This window comes from Miniopterus schreibersii (genome assembly GCF_964146895.1).
Source record: "Miniopterus schreibersii genome assembly, chromosome: 12".
Taxonomy (NCBI): domain Eukaryota; kingdom Metazoa; phylum Chordata; class Mammalia; order Chiroptera; family Miniopteridae; genus Miniopterus; species Miniopterus schreibersii.
In genome coordinates, this window is record NC_138112.1 from 26,542,096 (window position 1) to 26,566,774 (window position 24,679).

Genomic DNA, 24,679 nt, shown 5'->3' on the forward strand with positions numbered 1-24,679 from the left:
CACCTGCTGCCCCGCAATGAGCAGGGCCAGAGCCTCGGCCTGATTCTTTTGTCCTAGGCCACTGGGGGAGTTAGGAAAACCTTTGTGCCCAGAGATCTTTAAATAATGTTGTTGCTCATGAGTAAACCTTAGGAAAGCCCAGGCTTTCATTCACCAGAAATGAATTGAGCCCATTAGTGGAGGGAGAGCCCTCCCCCGCCCTTCATATTTTAGTGCATGGACGGGCTGTGGAGAGGGACCGGGCTCCGCACTCAGCAGCCACATTCCCAGGCCCCATTTTTGCCTCCACACAGCTGAGTCCTGGGACAATGCCTCACCCTATAGTTTGATGTGTTTGCACTTTCTGCTCTAGTGAACCAAAGGTTTTAAGGTTGAAATAGGTGACTTGATGGGGTCATTTTCTACTGGGACTCCTTTGACTTAGGAGCCTGGAGTTGACATGGACTTAGTCTCTTGCCACGGTTCCCTCAGTGCCCTATTTGTGTTTGTGTGGGTCGGAGATAATACCTACTTTTCATGACAGCCCCTGAAAAACTTCTGAAATAAGTAATTAGTGTATACTAGCAAACAACCCTTGTTATATTACTTTGACTGAAAGAAATTCAGAAAGACAGGCAACTGATTAATGAACCAGGCACTTAGCTTGGTACCTGGATCCCCAGATTATTTTACTGGCAATTATTGTGATGTTATTTGTGTAATCTCTCTCTGTCTCCTGATCTGCAAGCTCCAGGAGGGCAAGGGCTGTGCCTATCTTGTGCACTGCCATAGCCCAGCTCCTGGCACATAGCAAGGTACTCAGTAAATATGCTGAATGAATACACAAATGATCTTATATGATCTTCTGATGACCTTATGGACTTGGTATTATTAACCCATTTTACAGACTCATAAATTGAGGTTCTGAGAAGTTGAGTAATTTGCTAAAGGCCACACAGCCAGTCATTAACTGAGACAGTATTAACCCAGGGTTTTCAAACTGATTGCTTGTTCATACTTGAACTTGAAGGCACTCCCCCACCCTTTTTTAAAATAGTAAAACAGAAAAGAGAAGGAACCCTTTTTTTCCAGTGATCATAAAAACCTCTTGTTCTGCCTTCTTTCTAGATGCAAGAGGCAGGTTACTCTCTCATAATTGTAATTTTATGTCTTACGATGGTTGCTAACACAAATGGTGAATGGTGGCCTTTTTCCACTATCTTTATTTTTGGGGTGTGTGATTGTGATATAAGAGCAAAAATATTTGGGGAAAAGGAAGACGTGTAGACTGGAGTAGTTATGAGGTGCCTTATTCCAGGGCTAAGATTTGAGTTAGGCCTTGGGGATGAGTAGGAATTACTTGGAGGTTTGAGGCTGAACTCTGCAGGGACAGTGTGAGCCAAAGTATGGAGGGGGCAATGAGAGCGAAGAGACCCGCTTGTCTAGAACAGACAATCAGGGACCACACCTTGGCTCCATTGAAAAGCCTGCAGGAGCTCCCTAAGCCACAAGGCTCCTCAGCTGGAACCTGAAGCCTCCCTGACCTGGGTCCGCCTGCTGCCTGCCTGTCCAAGCCTCTGGCCTCGTCACCCACCACTGCTCTGCCCAGCAGCCCCACTGAAGCAAACTGCACTGGCCTTGAGCAGCATGATCCCTGGGCCTCTGCACCTTTGTGCATCAGATCCTTCTACCTGGAAGCTTTTGCGCATCGGCAGAACTTCTAGACATCAGCTTAGATATGACCTCCTTTGCAAAACCTTCCCACCCACCTCCTCTGTAACCACCAGAAATGAGCCCCTTTTCTCACACTACAACTGCTTCTTTTTTTGCTTCTATTTCTCCATGAAACTTTCGTGTGTGTGCACCCTTGCCCCTGACCCAGCCTTCGCTTCTCACCCCATATCCCACTTGGATTTCAGCAGTAACAACCTTCCCTTATATTTTCAATCCCTTCTAGAACAGTCTCTCCAGCTCTGTCTATTAACTAAACCCTACCTGATCATAAGTTGACTGCTTCTTCCAAACCCCTCTCGGGTTTCTAGTTATAGTCCTCAACTCTCCAGGTCAGGACATAGGGAGGCAACCTTTCATTCCCCAAGGCCACTTGTAGGACTCTCCCATCCTCTTTTTAAAGTAAACTTCACAGCAACAAAATCGGCTTCTCTGCTCCTTTCTCAGAGGTGTGCTATTTAGAGATACTGACCTTTTGCCTTTTCATCACTGTCACTTACCACCTTTCATTCATTGAGGACTTTGGCCCCGGCTTACAGATGCTCTCCACCCCGATCCTGCCATCATCTTGGATAACTTCAGCATCAATGTGGCTGGCTCCTCCAACATCCTGGCCTCTCCCAACTAGAATACTTTCCTCTTCATTCCCCCTCAGCTATTCCCAGAGTCACACCCCAGACCTTGGCATTGTGTGAAATTCCTCTGTGTGAATCACAGACACCATAGAATCATAGAAGTCAGTGATTCTAATACTCTCTGACCAGATATGCTGCTTGGTGAGCAGTGTTCTACCCATCCATTTACCTCTATATATTTCTTACCCTTCTACTTATCTCCACCTTCACGCCACAATCCTAGTCCAAGCTGCCAGTACTTTCACCTGGGAAGTAAGGCCCATATTGCAGGAAACTCCTAAGTATCAGCACATTCTTACTGCCTTTCAAAAATTCCTCTCACTAGTCAAAGTGATCTTTTGCAAATACACACACACACACACAAGTGAATTACATCCCTACTGTTTAAAACCTTTCAGTGGGTTCCCATTGCCCTGAGGCTGAAAACCTAAGTCCTTAGCAAGGTCACCCCCACGCTGCCCAATCCTGGTCCTATCTGTGCTCCTTGCTCTCCCCTGGCCTTTAAACCTGCCATTTCTTCTCCACTTCACAATGTTTCTCTGCTCAACTCCACCCTAGCACTTGGCCTAATTAACTTCATTTATCTTTCCTACCTTATCCTGAATGTAGCTTCCTTCAGGAAGGCTCTCCTAATCACCCTCTCCCCATAGGAAACCACATCAGGGCTCCGAATTCCTTCCCTGCTCTCATAGCATTTCTTATCAAGAAATAATTACTTGGGTAATTAGTTAATAATTGTCTTTCCTTCTGGATTGTGAGCTTCTTTTTTTCATAGCTATATCCCCACTCCCTAGTACATCACCTTGCCCACAGTTAAGCGCTCAACAGAGTTTTGTCAAATGAATGGCCTTACCCTGTGTTGTAACTTTGTTTGAATGACAAATAATTTTGTCTTGTAGCATCTGTGTTCATTTCCCCTACCGGAACATGAGACTTAGTCTTTTTCATCTCTCTTTCACTTGTACCCAGAACTGTGCATGTCACACGGTACCCCTAGTTGAATAAGTGAATGAATGATAAGATTGAGAGTGTAGGGTGGGTCAGATGGTGGACAAGTCAACAGTCAGCAGTGAGAAAAGCATTCTCAGATCCTTATCTTCAAGCCTTGGGTTACCTGGTTTGCATTAACTTGCAGCCATAAAAATGCTTCAGAGATTTGTTCCCTGTAAAAAGCCAGTCTCTGATCTTGACTTCTAGCCAAGGCTTAACTGCCCCTAAAGCCCAGCTACTTAAAGCTTCTGTTTTCCCTTTTTCACCCCTTACTATGGAAAATAACAGAGAAATCCCTTAGTTTCAGTCTCAGTGGCAACAACTCAGCTTGTCTTCTCCATAGGCTTGCAGTTGATTTTCCCTGTTACACACTTACCCAGAGCCAGGACTCTCATCAGGGTTTCCACTAGAGACAGAGAGAGACCTCGCTACCACAGTGTATCATGATTGGTACCATCGTTTTTTGGCAGTATGCAGTCTTCATATTTTCAGGTAATACCATGAATAGATAATTATATTAAATATATTAAATTATATTAAATAGCAATATTTTCCCTCTATGCCATTGCTGCTCATTTAAAGAGATTTTTCTTTACTAATAAGTCAGCATCCACCCACCCACCCTCCTTAGGAAATTCTGCTAATTGAATTTCTATTGAGACTTTTCCCAAAGACAAGATACTCATTTTTACTCCCAAATTTATGTGGGTTAGAGTTTAAGCAAAACTTTTATCTCCCTGGAGATGAGGTTCTCCCCATCACTAGGAGTGTAGCTGCAAAGCTCGGCTCTGCTGTCATTAGCATTTATAGGTAGAGGCCTAGAACTTGAATTTTAAACCAGTAACCCAGGTGTTCCTGATATACAGTGGGGAATCATGGTACTTAAATGTAAGTTTAAGTGCACTGGAATGATTGGCAAACAGGCATAGAAGGGCATTCTCAGCAAAGGAGCCAGCACGTGCACTCTCAGAGGCACAAAAATGCTGCTTCCTCTGGGAATGGTGAAGGCGTTGGCCACGTTGCAGGCTATACAGGGAGGTTGGCAGGAGATGAAGCCAAAAGTGATGCACAGCTCATGAAAAGCCTTACGGGCTTTGAGAAAGATGTTTTACATTAAGAAGTGAAATAATTAAATTTGGTTTTTGGAAAATGTCAATCTGGCAGAAGTTCTAAAAGGTGTGTTTCAGGGGCAGGACAATGGGCGTGTGGGAGGGGTGTGGTTAAGACTAGAGACCAGCTGTTGCAGAACCATGAGTGTATCAGCAGGGCAGAGATGATGTTAGTATTGAAGGGAACAGGCCATCAGAATGAGGAAGCTGGATAACAGAGGAAGAAATTAGAATTATTCAGGAGTTAGAAAATCAACTGGACTTAGCAATGACTGCATGTATGGGTTGAGTTGTGAGGAACCCAAGAGCCTCTAAAATTTCTACTGGGATAATGGGTGCTACCGCTGTTGAGCAGAGAATGCAGGAGGGAGGCTTGGCAGGGGAGATGAGTTTGGTTTGGGGCATGTGATGTTTTCACAGGCCTATGAGACATAGAGATGGGGTGCCCAGGGAGCAGATAGATATATGCATCTGGAATTAAAATTATTCTGGGGACATCATGCAGAGCATTGCTCCTGCTTGCCACCAACTTATCACCCCAATTGCTTTATTTACTATAACGACAGCTGACATTTAGTGAGTCCTTACTAAGCATCAGACACCCCGTTGCACATAACACACATTATGAAGTAGGTACTATTTTCATCCTCTTTGACAAAGGAGGAATCTGAAACTTGAAATGTTAGCTAATGTACCCAGAGTCAGAGCTGGGAGTCAAGCTGGCAGTCTGCCTCCATCACTCAACCATTATCCTATGCTGCAGTGTTTCTCAAAATACTTGAACCACAACCTACAGTTAAAAGTATACTTTACATCACTAGACACTACACATAGATACCCATTACACATGTGGGCACACACACAGGCAACTGAGGAGCAGTTTAGCAAAACAGTACTTACCCTTAGGAATGTGAGGCAGCTTGGTATTTTCTATCAAGTCTATCTCATTTTTTTAAATGTTGGTTGTTCCCTGTTAAATGGATTTCACAATCAGAGTTTAATTGGGTTTGACAAACACTGCTGGGTTTTATTCCCCTGGACAGAATGTTTCATTTCTATCCCCAGCCCTTGTTACTTCCCCAGCTTTGGGGAGAGAACACTCGATGTTGCTGCATGCTTCTCCAAATTCCTCCTAGAGAAGGTATAAAAGGCAGAAGGCTGGCGTGAAGTAGGACAAGGCCAGCCAGGAAACACGCCCTTCCGTAGACTGATCATATCTTGTCTTTGATGTGGCTGATGAAGATGGTTGAAGAATGTTCCAAATCACAACAAAGAAAGCAATGCAAAACAGTGCGTGCAGAATACTGATTATGAGTATGGACTTCAGCAGCATGCAGACCTGGGTTCATATAACAACTCTACAACTTATTAACTGTGTAGTCTTGTGCCAGATCAATGTGGAAGGGTAAAATTAAAATAGTGCCTTGGTTCATTCAGCACCTACCACAAGACTGTTCCTTAGGGGGCACTAAAGAAATAGTATTAATATCTTTATTCATTTAATGTAAGCTATAAGATACAGACAAATCTACAAATTGTTCATCTGTAAAAGAAAAGTTTTCAGACTATTCAATAATGACCCAATCAATCAGTCAATGATATAGTTAGTTAATCAACATTAATTGAGAACAAGCTATTAATAGGTCATTTAAAGGACACTTTAAATATTGACTATATCAAAGGACATAGGTTTTGGAAGAGCTTGGTAGCTAAATGTTACTAAATACAGCTCTGGGTGTAGAGTTGTTTATTTTGAGACATTTGGAGGCGAGGTCACCTGCAGGTCTCTGTGAATGTCAACATCACTTCCTTCAGAGTAGACAGGGTTGTTCTAGAACAGCCAAGCCACACGTGCAGGAATTCCAATGACCTTTCAGAAAATCAACAGAAAAGAGCTATTTAATTAAGAACACATAGTTCTAACTATACATGTAGTTCTGACATGTGTAGATCGCAGAGCTAATCATGTTTATGAAATGAGAAAATTTTTAGAAGACTCCCAAATTCATTAAATTCCAGAATTTGATTCTATCTCAGGAGGGACTAAAGAAACAATTTAATGTTTATTATATAAACTAAGCACTGGTAAAGAGAAAAGCTCCCATGATTTGAGGCTCTACATTTTCCTTTCCCTCTCTTTTAGTAAAAATCTAATTTTAAAATGGAAATACAGGTCAAAAAACATTCCTAGCACTTAAACTTTTACCTTTAAATCCTGTCCCCTTTGAGTTCCTCTCATTAGTTTTAGATTTGCATTAGGTCCCTATTACCAGTTAAAATTTAATGGTTACATCCTCGTAAGTTTCAAGTAAATGGTGTCCCAACTGTGAGTACCAAGGAAGATGAATGGATTGAGGATAGAAGTTAGAGGGGGAAGAATAAACAGTATGAGAAATTCTAAGGACACTCTAGGCTGCTGTGTCTCCTCAGATGTGCCAGCCACTCTCTGAGCACACCACACATGGGGTTTCAGTTCTCATGGCAAACTTTTGAAATGAGTATTACTATCTTCATATCATAGATGAGGAAACTGAGGATCAGAGAAGTTAAGGGAGTTGTCCAGGACTGCACAACGGATGAGGGCAGAGCCACAGTTTAAATCCAGCGCTAGCAACTTCAAAGCCTGATCTCCCTCCTTCACAGCCTCTCATGGGCAAACCTGCACCGCATACCTGTACTCCAGCAAAAATACCATTGGTGTTATTTTGCTGACCACCCCAGCCTACCAGGCACTAAATTAGCCTACAAAATTCCAAATTAATCCCAAAATATAAAGGGACAGAAAGGATACTGGTTTGAATGAAAAGATCACTGTGCTGAAACTCCATGGAGGCAGGGGCTAAGTATATTTGGTCTCTCCTTGTATGTCCCGTAGCTGGTACATGGCTGGCCCTCAGACATACTTATTAAATGAGTGATTATGTAAATGAATTAATGAACCAACAATTTGAAATGGAATTCCATATTCAATTCCCATTTCTGCAACTTGCGAGGGCCTTGATTTCAGACAAATTATTAAACCCTTAGCCTCAGCATTACTGTCTACAAAATGGGCATGACACTTTCACACCCTACTTCATAGTGCAGTGATTCCTAAACTCTGCTGTATCTTGCAATCACTTGTAATCCTTTAAAAACTCCTCACCCAGGCTTCCATCCTCAGAATTCTGCCTTACTGGGTACTGGGTATGACCTGGGCGTTTATTTATCAGTTCCCCAAGTGGTTCTAGTAGCTAGCAAAGTTTGGGAACCACTGTTTTAAGGATATTCTTTTTATTTTGAAGAAATTGTCAAATACAACAGAGGAAATAAAACTGTCTGTAGCCCTGGCTGGTGTGGCTCAGTTGGTTGGGTGCACCAAAAGGTTGTCAGTTTAATTCCTAATCAGCGCACATGCCCAGGTTGCAGGCTAGATCCCTGGTAGGGGCCATATAGGAGGCAGCCGATCGATGTATCACTCTCACATCAATGTTTCTCTCTACCTTACTCTCCCTTGCGCGCTCTCTAAAAATCAATAAAAAAAATCTTTTTAAAAAATAAATAAAACTGCTTTATAAACCCTAAAAAAAAAAAAGCAGTCAAGTATAAATGGTTGTTATAAAATTAGTCCAAAATAACTCTGAACATAGAACTTCGGCCTCCTGATGTCACAACAGAGGAGGAGATCGGTTAACCTTTTCTCCCATGAGCCACATCATTCATTCTGTCTCCAGGTCAAAGTGACATCCTTCCTGGTTCACCTGATCAGGTGGCAGAGTTGAGGTCAAGGCCCAGGAGCAGGAGGATTGGGTTAACATCAGGGCTGGAACAGATTAACAGGGATTTACTGAACAGTTGCCCATCGGAATGAACTTGTCCTCAGTCTCACATCCAGCTCTGGCACCCCACCCACTCGTCTGCACGCACCAGGCATGCACGCACAATTCCTACTCAGAGACCCTCCCAAACGTGTCTGTTTATTTTATTCCTACCAGTCATGGTTCACTCTTTGACCCAGTCCTCCCAGGCTGAGCCCATCAAAGAGCTGTTGTGTTGCTGGAGGAAGGAAGAGGTACTCCCTTGTCCTCGGCAGCTCCCCTGCCCAGCACCTTCCTTTGCCCTTACCCTCTTGAATTTCAGCTAAGTTGGAGGGCCTTCACCGTGCCAAGAACAATATTATTTAATTTTTAAATAATAGTCTCTTGGGAAGAGGGGGGTCATGAAGCATTCAAACTGCCACAGGGAATTTTGCCAAGAGAATGATTCATAAGCCTTCCAACTATCCACCTCTGTTCCCTTGTTCGGTAAGGACAAAACCCTACAGTTGCCAAGCATTTCAGGGGCAGATTCTTTCATTTCTGTTCCATGCCGGTCCTTATCGAACAACTGTTCATAAAATGGCAGAACAATTGACACAGTCGTCATTCTCACGTGCTTTTGAGTGGCATGTACTAGCCACATGCCCTCAGCATGTCATTGGCCCACCTGGGCCCCAATTTCTCCTGCTATGAATGGGGATTATAACACCAGCCTTGTCTAGGATCAGATGACATAAACCATCTGAGACCATTCTAGAAACAAGACGTGCTAAGAAAAAGGGGAACACGGTTCATTTAGACATAGTCCCTGCCTTCAAGGAACATACTATCTTGAAGGGACAAGAGACAAAAGGAAACCAATGCCATAAAGTGCAATCGCTAAATTGTAGTCCTGAACCTACAGGGATATGAAGCCGCAATAAACTTTCTACCATATCTTTGAATTTACAAAGAGATCTCAATATTCATGTTCTCATTTGACTGACAACCACCTGGTGAAGGCAGCAGACTCAGAGAGGTGAAGCAACTTCCCCAGGACCACAAAGCCCAAAAGTAGAGGAACTAATATAGAGCATTGTCTTCCAGTTTCCTTCCCCCTCCCCCATACTGGCTGTGTGAGTGCAGCACCTTCATGTCCTGGTCGTAACCCCCTCGCAGGAAAACTGAACTGTATCTCTCTCTAGAACAAAAGCTTCTGTGTACACTGTAGACAGAAAGTTCAGAGGCAGCCTCTGTACGTTTGCAGCCCACAGCACCAAAGCCCAGTCTTTGAGCCCAGATCTGGTTTAGGGTTGCTTCTGGACAGAAATGAGCAGTGTGTCGTCCACTCCCGGGAATTTACGTGTTTCTGGATCTGTAACTTTGCACCTGATCACAGAAGTATGTCTGGAAGGAAGTCCGCTCTCAAGTCTGTGTCTGCTAAGACTTCTGTTCCTAAGGCCCCCATATAGCCATCCCAGGAGTGTGCTCAGGGGCCCTCATAAACCTGGGGTTCAGCCAGAGAACAGCAGCCACGGTAATCCCTCTTCTTGTCTCCAACCAGAGTCCACATCGTCCCAGTTCATAAAAATCCCAAGCAGAGGCATGAAGCACGATGCAAAAGGGGCAGGAATGCCTTCCGGTCCCCTCACAGCTAATCAGCTTAAGTTGGGCAGTTTCGGAGCTGATTGCCCACAGCTCCATCCAAGCCATGTGGCTGCTCCCTGTTGCTGCAGCTGATTGAGGGAGGAAGCTGCTTACAGCATAAGCAGTCAGCTCAGGGCATGACGTAACGATGGCGGGACAGAAAACCTTTCCTTGCACACGTGTCTGTTAGTCCTTCCAGTAAGGATGCTAGTAGAGGAGACATAGCTACATGGGCATCGGGGGCCATGTACCTCTTCACAGAGGTAAAAGCACGCCTGTTTGCGGGTGGGCTGGCTGACCTGGCACTGACACAGAGGATCACTCAGCAGTGGCTGAGCCGTCAAGGCAACGGGCTCTATTTGGAGATGCAGAATAACTTTATGTCTAATCAAATAAAAGCCAGCTCAGTCAGCAACCTGTTTAACATGCTAACTCTCAGGTACAGTTGATTAGCCCAGAGGAAAAAGCATGAATTTTGGCAGCATATGGACCTGGGTTCTACTGGTCCTTCTATCAACGTGTTGTGACCTTGGGCATGTGTCTTGTGTTGTGACCTTGGGCATGTGTCTTAATCCTCTGGCCTTGGTTTCCTAGTCCATAAAATAGGGACAGTAATCATCGGATGGCTAACTCAGGGCTGCTGTGAGGATTAGAGATGGCTAGCGCCGGTCTCGTGCCTGGCCCAGCCCAGTGGATGCTCGGTAAAAGCTGATGTTGCCGTTATTATTGACGATGGTAATATTGTGCTATAACCCTGTTACAGCTGCTTCAAAGTGCCTGCTTCCCACTACCCAAGTCTACTACCTAGTGATGAATGCTCAAGGGATCAGACGGCCGGGGTGGGGTGGAGCAGGGTAGAGCGGGGTGGAGGGATCAATGGGGGAAAAAGAGGGACATTTGTAATACTTTCAACAATAAAAATAAATTTAAGAAATAGAAATCAAACAGAAAATACATTGTGTGTGCTAAACTTTATGACATGGAGAGAAGGGGGGAGCTGTGTGAAGTGGGGTATCTTGGAGGAGGAGACCTTGCCTGTGGACTGAAGACGGTGGGGGGAAGTGGGCAGAGCGTGGCGGGTGGGGATTTTGATGTGAATCACAGCGTGGCAGCCAGAAAGAGTGTGCCTGGTGGGGTGTGGGGAGAATGCCCCGGGCTGAAGAGGCAGGAGCCTTGTGTAGCGGTGAACAAGCAGTTACACTGGATGTGGTGATGTCACTTCACCCCTGTTCCTCCCTCCCCCTTTTGCAGATTAGCTCCTGACCACGCTTCAGGGCTTGTCTGCAACATTTGCTAATGAGCTCTCTGGTGCCGCCTTGCCCTAAGAACAAAATAGGAATGGTATCAAGGAAAACAGTTGACGTTCATTGAGTACTTCCTATGTGCCAGTACCTTTCACACGCTGAGCCTTTCACATGCATTATTTCATTTAATCCCACAACATGTGAAATGGGCAACACTCCATTTTATAGGTTGGAGAAGTGGCTTGCCCAAGGTGGAGGCCCAATATCACCTTTATGTGTTAATCCACATGTCTTGTCCAGTAGATTCATGAGGGCTGTGAGCAGCGCTCACTCCTTTTAGGGACTCTCCAGTACCTAACATGGTAGGCCTGGCACACAGTAGGAACTCCTAAGTGCTTGTGAATGAATGAGAAGATATTGTCATGCATGCAGCAGGGCTCTGGATCCAGGCCCGCCAGGCAGATCACCAAGCAGGATTGGGGAAGCTCCCCTCAGCAGAGCTCAGTGATAAGGAACAGGGCGTTAGGAAACCTGTGTCCCTGAACAGTAGGAGCTTGGGACAGGGGCTCAGCCTGGTGGACCTCCTGCCTCTGAGCCCTGCCATTTGACATTGGGGTCTATTCAAATAACTTCTCTCAAATGTCAGTAAGATTTGTCCTGGGAACTTGGGCGATGCTCAGCCCACCAGTAGAGTTCAGTGGCTGGGCCAGAGACGATCACTCAGGGAAGGTGATGAAATAGGTAAAGTCAGGAGTGACAGTTAAAAGATTAACACTGGTACAGCATTAAAACAATTGAAATAGTCCCAGACCTTTATGCTAGAGGAGGGTCTTGAGGCCACCCTCTTTGTCAGGCATTAACCTGTTGCTTGTTGGGTGTCTGGGAGGTCCACAGGTTCCCTGGGAGAAGCCAGAGTTGGTTGAGAGGGACATTTGGCTGGGGGGAGGGGGGCGAAGTAGCCAGAGCACTGGTTCTGTAACAATTAAAACATTTCAAAAGGGTAATACCTGGCAGGTGAGAACGACTAAGGGCCCCACTGTCAATCCCTCCATGTTGTACAGACCCTGCCTTTACCTTAGGACCTCGTATACTTGTGGGAATTATGACTTTTTGACATACAGATCATGAGCCTGAGTGTCAATTAGCAAAGTTTTTTCTTTTGTAGAGAAATGTAAGTTCTGATACTTTCTCCCTACACCCTAGTGAATCTTCCTAAGCCTGACCTGTTTCGGAGGCCATGGTACAGCGAAAGCACCTGCATTGCTGTTTTACAAACATGTAAACCTGAAATAGCCTTAACATTAGCTTCAGGATGAAACGAAGCTTCTAGTGGTATTTTTTTTAAATCCCTAAAATTACCAGTTGCTAAATGGTCATACTTTTTCCTCAAATACAAAAGAAGGTGGTGGCAGTCAGCCAAGAGAAACACTTAGCATTGGAGAGAGAAGCAGACTGCTATTAAAAGCCCCAGTGGTCATTAACAAAGATGATGTCATTATTAAATTCCTGGGCTGCCCTGGGATCCCCAGGGCCAAGGAGACACGATCACAGTCTTTACCAAGCCTGTGAACAGTCGCCTGCCTAACAGTGTCTGGTGAAAGTGCTCAGTCTCCCGGGCCAGGTGGTTTCCTGCAGAAGGCTCGGGGATCTCATGCTTGCGAAGCTGGTGGCCAGCACAGGGGGTTAACGAACTGGTGGCTTTGGGCTTCGATGAAGAAAACAGTTGGAATTTTATATGTGGAGAGTACTTTGAGAAGTCTCTGTGACTCATACTTTCAGACAGGGTTGAGCCTTTCTTAGGATGATAGATCTTTCTTATAGTTCCAGCAGTCCTTCTGAGAGTAGGAACAATTCTTCAGGATTTTCTTAAGCTGAGTCATGGTCATTATTTGACAAAAACACAAGCAGAGTCTGGTATTTGTAGTTTGAGGGGCCCCAAAATTACCAAACAAAGAGGACATTGGGAGTAGCCAAGGAGCCTAACTTTTATTTCACTTTTTTCCTCTATTCCTGTTTTTTCCCACTCCTTCCTCACCACCCCCTCATCCCAATTCATATTTCTGAGGTCCAGCTCACCAAGGTCCTGGCAGGGAGCCTACTGTGGTGACAGGAATGCAGCCTGTGATCAGATCTTGGTTCTGCCACTTACTCTAGTCAAAGACATCATCAGGGGGGAAATGATCACACCAAATATTATTTCTTAAATAACTAGCATCCTGATTTAAGAAACAATAAAATATGGGCAATAGTTTTGCAAGTTCAGGAGCATTACCTACCCTCTCTTGCTTAGCCTTTCCCTCTGTGAAATGGAGGTTGTAAAACCTCCCACGATGGGGCTGTAAGGAAAGTTCGGGGTAAAATTAGATACTCAGAGCTGACGATAGCAATGACGCTGAGGTGGGCCTGAGCAATATATGGGCTTGGTCTCCCTGTCATTATTTAACTCCCCGTAAACGAGCTTGCAATCATTGGTGAGGTAGCTTTCAGCTGGTGAAGGAATGAGGCGCGCCCTCCTGCTCCCTCCCTTTGCAAGGGGAGTGTGGGCGAAGCCAGGCTCCCATCAGCTCATTCAGGTCTCATGGCCCACACAGCCTCGGCTCCTCAGAGGGCCCCGATTTACTTGGGGCTCATTACCCAGGGCTGCCTCAGGTATCAGCAGCCTTGGATACAATGAGGGTTATATTAGCAATGTTAGTTTAGTTAGTTAATCAGTTAGTCAATTGATTGGTTGGTTAAAACTGTTCTCAGCCCCCCCCCCAATCCCTCCATGAGGACTCTGGTCCCTTCTTTGTTGATGTCCCCACTCCCAGAGCCACTCGGGGGCTTGCCACTGTCCCGGTTGCCAGGGCCCCCCGTGAGAAAGCTGAGGCAGTGGGGGCCCGGACTTCGCATCAGCAGAGCCACCTGAGTGTCACACAAAAAAGCACTCTCTTTTTCACCACGTGTTACACCTTATCATTTTGGAAGAAAGGCGGGGCAGCTTTTGTGTCCCCATGTCTCACAGGGTCCCTTGTGAAGACAGTTCCTGTCACTTCTGCTAGCAGACGCTGTCCCCACCTGGGCCAGGAAGCAGGTTCCATGACATGCTATCCATTCCCCATCTCTCCTGCCAGTGCTCAAACCAGAAAATGCTATTCTCTGAGAATTAAAAAGACAAGCCACATAGTCAGAGAAATATTTATATACTACATGTCTGATGCAGGACTTGTATTTAAAACATGCAAAGAATTCTTTTAAGATAGTTTTATTGAGCTATAATTCACATACCACACAATTCACCCACTTAAAGTATAAGATTCAGTGGTTTTGAGGGTTAAATACATTATTAATTTTTTTAAGTTCTGGTAAAGTATATATAACAAAATGTTCCATTTTAAGCATTTTAAGTGTACAATTAAGTGGCATCAAGTCTATTCACAATGTTGTGCAACCATCACCAATATCCATTTCCAAAAACTTTTTCATCACCCCAAACAGAAACTCTGTAGCCATTAAGCAATAACTCACCAATCCTCCCACCCCCAGACTTTAGTAATCTCTAATCTACTTCCTGTCTCTATGAATTTGCCTATTATTCTAATTATTTTAAATAAGTGGAATCATACAATATTTGTCCTTTCATATCTGGCTTATTTCATTTAGCATAATTTTTCAGGGTTCGTCTGTGTAATAGCATGTATCAGAACTTCATTCCTTTTGTAGGTTTGAATAAATTATCATTGTACATATACATGTTTTGTTTATCCATTCATATGTTGGTGGACACCTGAGTTGATTCCGCCTTTTGGCAGTTGCGAACACTGCCGCAGTGAACATTGGCATCCAAGTATCTGTTCAAGTCCTTGCTTTCAGTTCATTTGGGTATATGCCTAGCAGCGGAGTTGCTGGGGTCTTATGGTAAGTCTCTGTTTAGCTTCTTTTCTTTTTAGTTTTTTTTATTATTGTTCAAAATATTACCGATGTCCCTTTTTCTCCCCATTGACCGCTTCCACCCCTTCCACCCCCTCCCCAGTCCCTCACCACACCATTGTCCGTGTCCTTGGGTTGTGCATATATGCATATAAATTCTTTGCTTAATCTGTCCCTCCCACCCCCCTTCCTTCCCTCTGAGATTCGTCAGTCTGATCCATGCTTGCATGTCACTGAATCTATTCTTTTCATCAGTTTATTAAGTTCTTTAGATTCCACATATAAGTGAGATCATGTGATGTTTATCTTTCTCTGCCTGGCTTATTTTGCTTAGCATAATACTCTCCAGGTCCATCCATACTGTCCCAAAGGGTATGAAGTCCTTCTTCTTTACAGCTGCGTAGTATTCCATGGTGTGAATGTCCCACAGCTTTTTATCCACTCAGCTACTGATGGGCACTTGGCTGTTTCCAGATCTTAGCTATTGTAGATTGTGTTGCTATGAACATAGAGGTGGATAAATTCTTTCTGATTAGTGTTTCAGGATACACCCCTGGTGGGAATGCAGCCTGGGGCAGCCACTATAGAAAACAGTATGGAGGTTCCTAAAAAATTAAAAATGGAGCTGCCTTTTGACCTAGTGATCCCTCTTGTAGGAATATTCTGTTTAGCTTTTTGAGGAACCGCTAAAATATTTTTCCATAGAAGCTGCAACACTGTACATTCCTTCCAGCAATGTACAAGGGTTTCAGTTTCCCCACATCATCACCCACACTTGTTATTGCTGCTTTTTCAATTACAACCATTCTAGTGGATGTGAAATGGTGCCTCATTGTAGTTTTGATTTGCATTTCCCTGAAGACTAATGATGCTGAGCATTTTTTCACATGTTGTTGGTCATTTGTGTATCTTTTTGGAAGAGTGTCTACTGGAGTCATTTGCCTGTTTTTCAATTGGGTTGTTTTTCTGGTTGTGTTGAATTGTAGCAGTTATTTATAGATTCTGGATATTAAGCCCTTACCAAATATGTGATCTCCAAATATATTTTCTCCATTCTAAAGAGTTTTTGTTGTTGTTGTTTTTTCACTTTCTTGATAGAGTCCTTTTATGCACAAATATTTACAGATAAAGTCAATTTATCTAATTTTTCCTTTGTAGCTGGTTCTTTTGGTGTCGTATCTAAGAATCCATTGCCAAATTCAAGGTGAAAATTTATCCCTATGTTTTCTTCTATGAGTTTTATGATTTTAGCTTGTATAGTTAGGTCATTGATTAATCTTAAGTTAATTTTTGTATTTGATGTGAGGCAGGGTCCAACTTTATTTTTTTGCATGTGGGAATCCAGTTGTCCCTGCACCATCTCTTGAAGAGACTATTCTTCAACTTAAGTGCTATTACGAAATGGAGAAGCTAGTCTAAATGATTCCAATTGTATGACATTCTGAAAAAGGCAAAACTATAGAGACAGCAAGGAAAACAAACAACCAAAAGAAAAAAACTCATTAGTTTCCAGAGATTCAGGGAGAGGAAGGAGGGGTGAATAGGTAAAGCACATGGGATTTTTAGAGCAGTGAAACTTTTTGTATGTGATGGATACATGGCATAATGCATTTGTCAAAACTCATAGAACTTTACAATATAAAGAACGGACCTTAGTGTATCCAGATTTTTAAAAATCATTTAATAGGTTGGAGAATCTCAGGAAGGAATGCAGACTGTGACAAGATAATCTTGTCACAACCTCAGTGAAGGGGGCGGAAGGAAAAGTGCTGACCTAAGCAACTTTGCAAATGAGTGGAGTTTATAAGACTAAAGACAAAAGGAACTGCACATAAGCAATGCACTCTAGTTTATAAAGTTGTTTCCCATTGTGGTACAGGTTATCAGTTTTGATACTGCGGTATGTGTACACTGGAATTTAATAATTAAGTGAACAGATAGCAGATAGTGGGAGCTAAGTCTGTCACTGTTGGCAGGAGAATTTACAGATCAGCAATGCGATGAGGGCAGAGTGATCCATGCCGTAAGGGATCAGAGTTAGAGGCATTAGTATGAACTTATGTTTAGCTTAATATAGATTCTTTTTCTTGCTCTCAGCTGAAAGGGACTGGAAACAATGACACCCCAGTAGTAAGAAGCACAAATAATAAGTAGAGCCCAGATCTTGGTTCCTAATACCATGCTCCAAAAAAGAAATCAGGCCTCCTTGAAAAAATGGCTGATTCTTGGTCTGGGGCAGGCAGTGTACAAGATGAACCTGGAGCATCTTCAGTAGCAGGAAGAAAGGAAGGAAGAGAGGAAGGGAGAGAGGGAGGGGAGAAAGAAAAAAAGGGAAGGAATGGAAAAAAATTATGGGACCATGTCAAAGGGACACAGGAGCCAACTGAAAGAGTTCCCAGTGACCAACTGGGTGGAATAACTTGAGCAGCAAAATAAAAAAAGCAGTATTGAATTATAACCCAAAGTATAAAATAAATACCCATGAGTCCATTCTAATATAAATAAATGATTGAATAAATAAATGAATGGGGGAGAAAAGACAAATCTCCCATGCAGAAAAATTCCAAAAAAGGAGTAGGTTTACATTAGAGAAGTTAATGTCGTGGAAATGGCGCTTTGCCTCTGTAGTCTTCCTCAAAAAACAAACAAACAAACCATACCCCAGTCTAATTATGTAAACACATCAGACAAATTCTAGTAGAGGGCTCTAACTCTCAAGGTCATAAAAAAAAAAAAAAAGAAAGTCTGAGAAAAATGCCAAAGCTGAGAAGGACCTAAGGAAACAGGATGACTAAATGTAATGTGGGATCCTGGATAGGATCCTGGAACAGGGAAACAACTTTAGGTAAAAATCAAGGTAATCCGGATAAACCATGGGCTTTACTTAATAACATATCGCTATTGGTTCATTAACTCTAACGAATGTACCATGCTGATGTAAAATATTAATAATAGGGGGAACCGGGTGAGGGGGATTCATGGTAACTCTTCATGCTATCTTCTCAATTTTTCTGTAAATGTTAAAGTGTTCAAAAAAAATGCAATAAATTTAAAACAACAAAAACAAGCCAAAAAACTGACAATGCAGGTATTTTCTCCATTTTTCCAGGAGGAAGCCAAAGCTCAGAAGAGTCAGAGTAACTGGAACAGATTGCCCGGCTACTCGAATGGCAGAGGTGGCGGTTGAGTCCAGGACCCTTTGTGTTGAGCCACAGTGACTTTGGCTGTCTGTGGATGGAACCTGTTGTGTTCCTTGGTTTCCTGCACACCCATTTATGTGCGTGTGTTTCTCTCTTGTTCTCCCCAGGGGATGGCCTTTACACTTGAAGAAAGGATGCAGCTTGGGATCCACGGCCTAATCCCCCCCTGCTTCCTGAGCCAGGACATCCAGCTCCTCCGGGTCATGAGATACTACGAGCTGCAGCGGAGCGACCTGGACAAGTCAGTGGCTAAGTGTGCTCTGTCTGCCTGAGCCCTGGGCTCAGCTGGTCCCTGTGGTCCGCAGAGTGTTTTCTGTATACTCTCCAGCCGGGAAAGGCTAAGAGCCTTTCCAAGAAATCCCAAGCCCAGCCCTGCCTTCCAAGGGGGTGATGATGTCCCTGAGGAACAGGGTTTGTTATGATCGAGGCAGTCGACATGTCCTGGGAGAACTGGGACGAGAAACTGAATTCCAACCCTTGGAATCTGGGAGGGCCTCTGGGAAGTGGTGGCACCTGAGTCAGCCCCAGAAGCACTGATAGGACTTCAGCAGACAGCAATGGGTTCACAGATGGCATCTCAATCAGGGGAAAAAGTGGAGTAAAGATGTAGGGACAGGTGTGTTAAGGAAGTGGTACATGGCCCAGATTCTGGGACAAGGGGAACATGGTAGAGAGGAGGGAAGTGGACAGGGACACCTTGGGAAGAACTCGGTATGTCACATGTTGGAGGCTTATGAGGAGCAGGTAATAATCCTGCCACCCCTCTGGGTTCTTCTCAGTGGGGACACAGACATGAATAGCCAAATGGGAATAACAGGGTCAACTTTACTAAAGAAGGTAGTGACCCCAGGTCATGTGGCAAAGCCAGGATGTGAACGCAGCTGGTTTCAGAGTCTGTGCTGTTAATCTCTCTGCTATAGCTAAGAGGCATCAGAGCTTAGTGCCTATAAGACTGGACTCTAGTGCTAGAATGAATCCAAACCATCATTCTACCTCTTAATAGCGAAAATTACTCAGCCTCTCTGGGCCATTCCCCATCTGCACAGTCAGTGGTACCTAACTCAGAAGGTTATAACGGGGGTTAAATGCACTACTATTTGTGATGTGCTTAGAACAGTGCCCGCACATAGTAGGCACTATGCAAGAGCTTGTTAAATAAACATGTCAGGTTGCTATGGGCTCCAGCAGAAATGCAGGGAGCAGGTTGGGCTTCCCCTACATATCTATAGAACTCAATGGCCAAGGCTTTGAATCATAAGGAGTGTGGCTGTCCCCCTAGGGGCAGAGCTCAGCAACTTGTCAGGGTCATCACACCCATCTTCCTGTGCACTCTCCATACCACACATGGCTTCTAAGCAGTAGTGGATAATCCCCCTTACTCCTGAAGCACTAAATTCTGTGGATATTACTCACAGTAACTCCAAGGCAGCACAGGCTAAATACTCTCTTCCTTTGTTCATCCCACTCAGACAGGGTCTAGTGATGTCACCCTGAAGAGCAAACCAGAAAGTACACAATGAATCCAACTAACAACATGAGGTGTGCCCTAACTTTGAACAATCTGAACCTCCTTTTGTTAAATTTATAAAGAATTAAAGTCCAAAGTAAAATCCTCTTTTCTAATGATATCAAACTCTAAAAAATTAAAGTCAAAATCCACCCTGGCCGGTGTGGCTCAGTTGGTTGGGCATTGTCCAGTGCATCGAAGGGTTACTGGTTTAATTCCCGGTCAGGGCACATGCCCAGGTTTTGGGCTCGATCCCCACTGGGGGATGTGCAGGAGGCTGACGATTGATGTTTCACTCTCCCATCGGTGTTTCTCTTTCTCTCCCTCTCCCTTTCTCCCTCTCTAAAAATCAATAAAAATCTTTTTAAAAAAATAAGAATTAAAAATTAAAGTCAGAAATCCTTCTCTCCCACTTCTTTCCAGCTGGATGGACCTCATTTATATGCAGGGAAGACATGTCAGGCTGGGGTGGGACATATGTCTGATCCTGGGAGCTCCAGAGGGCTTGCTGCAGATGCTCTCTCTCTTCACTACTCCAGCCCTCTCATTCCCAGGCTCCCTCATTTCAGCAGGTCCTTGGGGAAATGCTAAGGAGGCTCCCAGCTTCTTTTGGATAAGAGCAGTGGTGTGATGGTAAATGTTTAATAACTGCTTCTGAAGCAGGGGGTGGGGAAACCCTGACTTATAGTATTTGCCAATTTTCATGGTGTAAACAATCCCACCATGACTGATAACCGAGTTACCAACCTGATATCACTGAATACAGAACTGGGAAGAGATGTGTACAAATGGCAACTGGGCAAGGAATTCTTACACTAGTAATGAGTTGAGATCCTGGCTATTCTAAGCAGAGACCCACCTTTCCTAAAATACCTTCTAAAACACAATTTTTCATTCTGGACCAGTGCCTTTGGTGGGAAAGAAGGGTCTGAGATCACAAGATGTCACAAAGCTTCCCCAAAGTCACACAGCTGGTAAACAGCAGAGCTGGGGTTCAAACCCAGGGCCCTGACTCCATGCCCAGGGGTCATTGCCCTTTTGGAGGATCTCACCCCTTCCAGGCAAGGACCTCAAGTGCCTCCATATACTCTTCCAAACTGTGGTCCAGAAAGGTTGTGATATCAGCAGTCACTCACACCTCCTTGTGAATGCCAAGCCCTGAGTGTTTTTGTTTCTCCCAGAGGTTTTTCATTTTTAGGAGTGTGAATGAAAGGCTCTTTTCCTGGCTTAGCGACTTCGGGCTTCAGGGAAGAGACAAGAGAGGGATTTGGGGGCAACATGCTTCGTGAAATCTCTTGGTACTCGGCCACTTGTGAGCTCTGCTTGTGACAGGAACCAGCCCTGTGTGGTAGGAGAGGCCAGTTCACGCAGCATTGGCGTGGCCTTGGACCTACTCCACCCTCGGAATGTTAGTATCTGTTTCATTCATTGATATCCACATGATAATAGCATAATAACCATCTTGCACAGTGGCTGAGAGCACAGATTCTGGAGTCAGGTTGCTTAAATTCAGATCCCTACTCTGCCACCTGGGTGATTTATTTCATTTCTCTGGGCCTTTGTCTCTCAAATAGCAAGAAAGGTAGCACCCACCTCACAAGTTGTTGGGAGTTTTACATGAATTCATGTAAAATACTTAGAACAGGACCCGCACCATGTGTAATAACAAGCGCTGTGAACATCGCTGAGTGGGAGCCCGGGCGTTTGCATGAGCGGCCTTACTGCTGCTGCCCAGGCTGCTCGCGTGAACAGCGTGGCTCTTGTCTCCCTTCCCAAGGTACATCATTCTCATGACACTCCAGGATCGGAACGAGAAGCTCTTCTACCGCGTGCTGACGTCGGATGTGGAGAAATTCATGCCCATCGTATACACGCCCACCGTGGGGCTGGCCTGTCAGCACTACGGCCTGACCTTCCGCAGGCCCCGGTGAGCCACCTGGGGGCCAGGGCGCAGGGAGGGGGTGACTCTGCGGGGAATCCATTCTTTCTGCTCGCCTTGCTTACTGGGACTCTGGAGGCTGCGTCCTGATGAGGCCAGTGGCCCATCAAGGAGACATTGGATTTTAAGCCCTTGCTCAGGAAAAAGAAAATGACCCCCTAGGCAGAGATATGAGCTGAGAGAGTATCTAGTGAGAAGATAGCAGAGCTTCTGCACCTCAGAATAAATGCCCGATGTGTTGTCCAGAGGTGGCCTGAGAGGCATTTCAGATTTTTTTCTCTCATTATCAACTTAACATCTCCCCCACCACCCCTACTTTTCTGGTCCTCTCCAACGTACCGACAGCTCTATTGCCAGTCCGGGCCAATGAACAATGGACAGCAAACACTGAATTCTTTTGCTGACTCAAAGAACCAGTATTCCTTCCTTTGGGCTTGACTCAGATTCCACTTAAAATGGCATTTTATTAGGCAAAACTTTGGCACTACATTTTCTGTTAGAGTCAAAGAATTTGGGGGCAATTTTCCAAAGACATTGCTTGGTGTGTGCTTTTCATGATGAGTTTATATATATAAAATAAAAAGGGGGAAATGGGGAGATTTTGTAAAGGTCCTCAGCACAAGGTGCCTGGTTATTATCAATATATAATTCTAGCACTGATGATACAAGAGCCACCTGGGTTTATTATATATAATGGAACATGGTTTTAGTCCGTGTTAGAATATGTAAATATATGATGCATTGTGCACAGATGTGTAATTTACATTTATAGATAATTTATAAATCTGTTTACAAATCATGTACCATATGAGAAACATGTGATCATGGATCTAGAACCTCTTTTGTTAATTTGGAAAAACAGTCCAGTTCTAAAGCCAACATTTGGGATGGGCACTGCACACAGATCGCTGGCACCCCTGATGCCAGTTCTAGTCCTTTCCTGGTCCCCTTACTGCCATGGGCAGAGACATTGTATAGGCTTGGCTTGAGGGGGTGTCCAGCATGTTCTCACCACTCAGAACAGCCGTGCTCTGCAATTCTATTGGGGGGCACTGCACCAGGGCCCCCTAGCAGTTCCGGTGTTCAGCCTGCCTCTCTCAACAGGAAAGAGACGCCTGGTTCTTTTATTCTTACTCTCAGAACCAACACAGGCAGACATTGGGAACTGGTGGTACATTTCTAAAGGATGCAAGACCCTATTTACCATCCACTTCCTACTCAGAAAGGATGCTTCCTGGCCCTCCCTTCTGCACAGTGCAGGTCAGCTCAGGTCATTCCTCCTCCAAGTCCACCAGCAGCCCCCTAGGCCTCCAACACTTTGACAACACTAATCCTGTCATAGCCCGGCTCATAATCAGAAATCCCATGTTCTAGCTGCACTGATCTATATTCTCCATGCCCAAGAACACCCGGCATTCTCCCCCTTCACGCCTTTGCACATGTGGTCCCCTCTGCCTAAAACTCCTGCGTTCTCCTGTCCACACTCTCTACCCATCAAAATGCAGGCCCACCCCAAGACTCAGCTTCTCCGTGGAGCCCTCCCTGGTCGCCTCAGGCTAGGCTGACTGCTGCCTTCTCAGCATTCCCTACAATCCATTACACATACTTCTAGTCCATAGTTTTATATTTTGCACTTTATGTTTTAATTATTTGTATATCAGTCTCCTCTGTTAGAACACTAATTTCTTGAGGGGCAGGAAACATGTCAGATCCATGTGTGTGTGCAAGACCAGTGCCTGGCAAGTAATTGCCTCTCCGAGGGGAAAGTAGCATTGTGTGCTGACTGGGAGTGCTGGTCTCCTTGACCTTGGGAAAGTTTCTTGTCCTCTCTCAGCCTTAATTTCCACATTTATGAAATGGAGGTAATAATACCACCTGCCTCAAATGACCATTCTGAGGGTAAGATGTCATTGTGAGGTACCTCGTATACCTGTATGTCTCTGTTTTCCTTCAGTAACTACTACAGAAGGAAGGAAGGATTGATAAATGTGGAGTCATATTATGCATGTGCACTTTTAAGTCTGTACAAAGAAAACAGCCATTGAGCATATAATGAACTAACACATTTAACCACAGACACAATTTGGCTGTTCCAAAACCCAATGGTACCTAAAGAGGTCCTTTAGCCCTTAGGGCATGGCTCACTGCCTCCCATGGCTTGCAGATGAAACCTTACGGAACTGTGAGGCCATCCCACTCCCACCTCCCATCCCAGGCTGTGTGGAAGTCCTCCTTCCACGGACTCTGTGCACGAAATTGTGGATTCTGATGTTGGCTCCAGGCAAATCAGTATCAGGGTCAGAAACCTGCATAGCCAACAGGCCCAGGAAGGTAGAATTTGCCTCCAGAGCCCACTCTACAATCCAGGGAACACACAAGACTAAATTTGAATTAATGAACATTTATGGAGCAACTACTAGGTGCTGGGCATCATGTAGACACTGTAGAGTTCCCTTAATGAACAAAATACTGTTTTTTACCTCAAGTAATTTACCAGCAGAGTCATGGGGCAGGCAATAATAATATAAGTTAAATATAATAAAAGTTATAAGGAAATAGGATATTTAACCGGGACAAAGAATTACAGGAATACAAGGGAGAGGAAAATTTATTTTCCCTCTGGGCAGCAGGAATGCTTCACAGAAGAGAATACGTTTGCATTGGTCCTTGAAGGTTGCCTAGGAATTCCATAGGTAGAGAAGGAGGGAACGGCCATTCCAGGGATGGGCTTGGCTTTATAGGCTTTGTAGACACCAGGGTAGTCAGCTCACTTGGGTATCTTCCCATCTCCTATGCCTGGAAAGGAGGGTAAGGGGCGGGGAGCTAGGTCTCCACACCCATTGGCTTATAATGGAGCTTTCCAATGACCTGTGAGGTTAATTTAGTAGCAGTATCTCCATTTTACAGATGAGGGTATTGAAGTGGCCAGAGGAGAAGAACTTGTCCAAGATCATGATTGTCAGGCAATTGGTAAAATCAGAATTCTGACTGTGGCAATCCGGGAAAGCCACAC

At 44.5% G+C, this 24,679-nt stretch overlaps 1 protein-coding gene across 4 annotated transcripts in view; it reads left to right on the forward strand.

Annotated features, from left to right (window-relative positions):
• ME3 (malic enzyme 3) overlaps positions 1-24,679 on the forward strand; it is a 164,295-nt gene that overhangs the window by 60,665 nt on the left and 78,951 nt on the right. For all 4 annotated transcript variants that reach the window (XM_081153172.1, XM_081153174.1, XM_081153173.1 and 1 more), the window contains exons 3-4: positions 18,328-18,461; positions 21,505-21,654. In XM_081153172.1, coding sequence (XP_081009298.1) covers positions 18,328-18,461; positions 21,505-21,654 — 284 coding nt within the window. The remainder of the gene's footprint in view (positions 1-18,327; positions 18,462-21,504; positions 21,655-24,679) is intronic.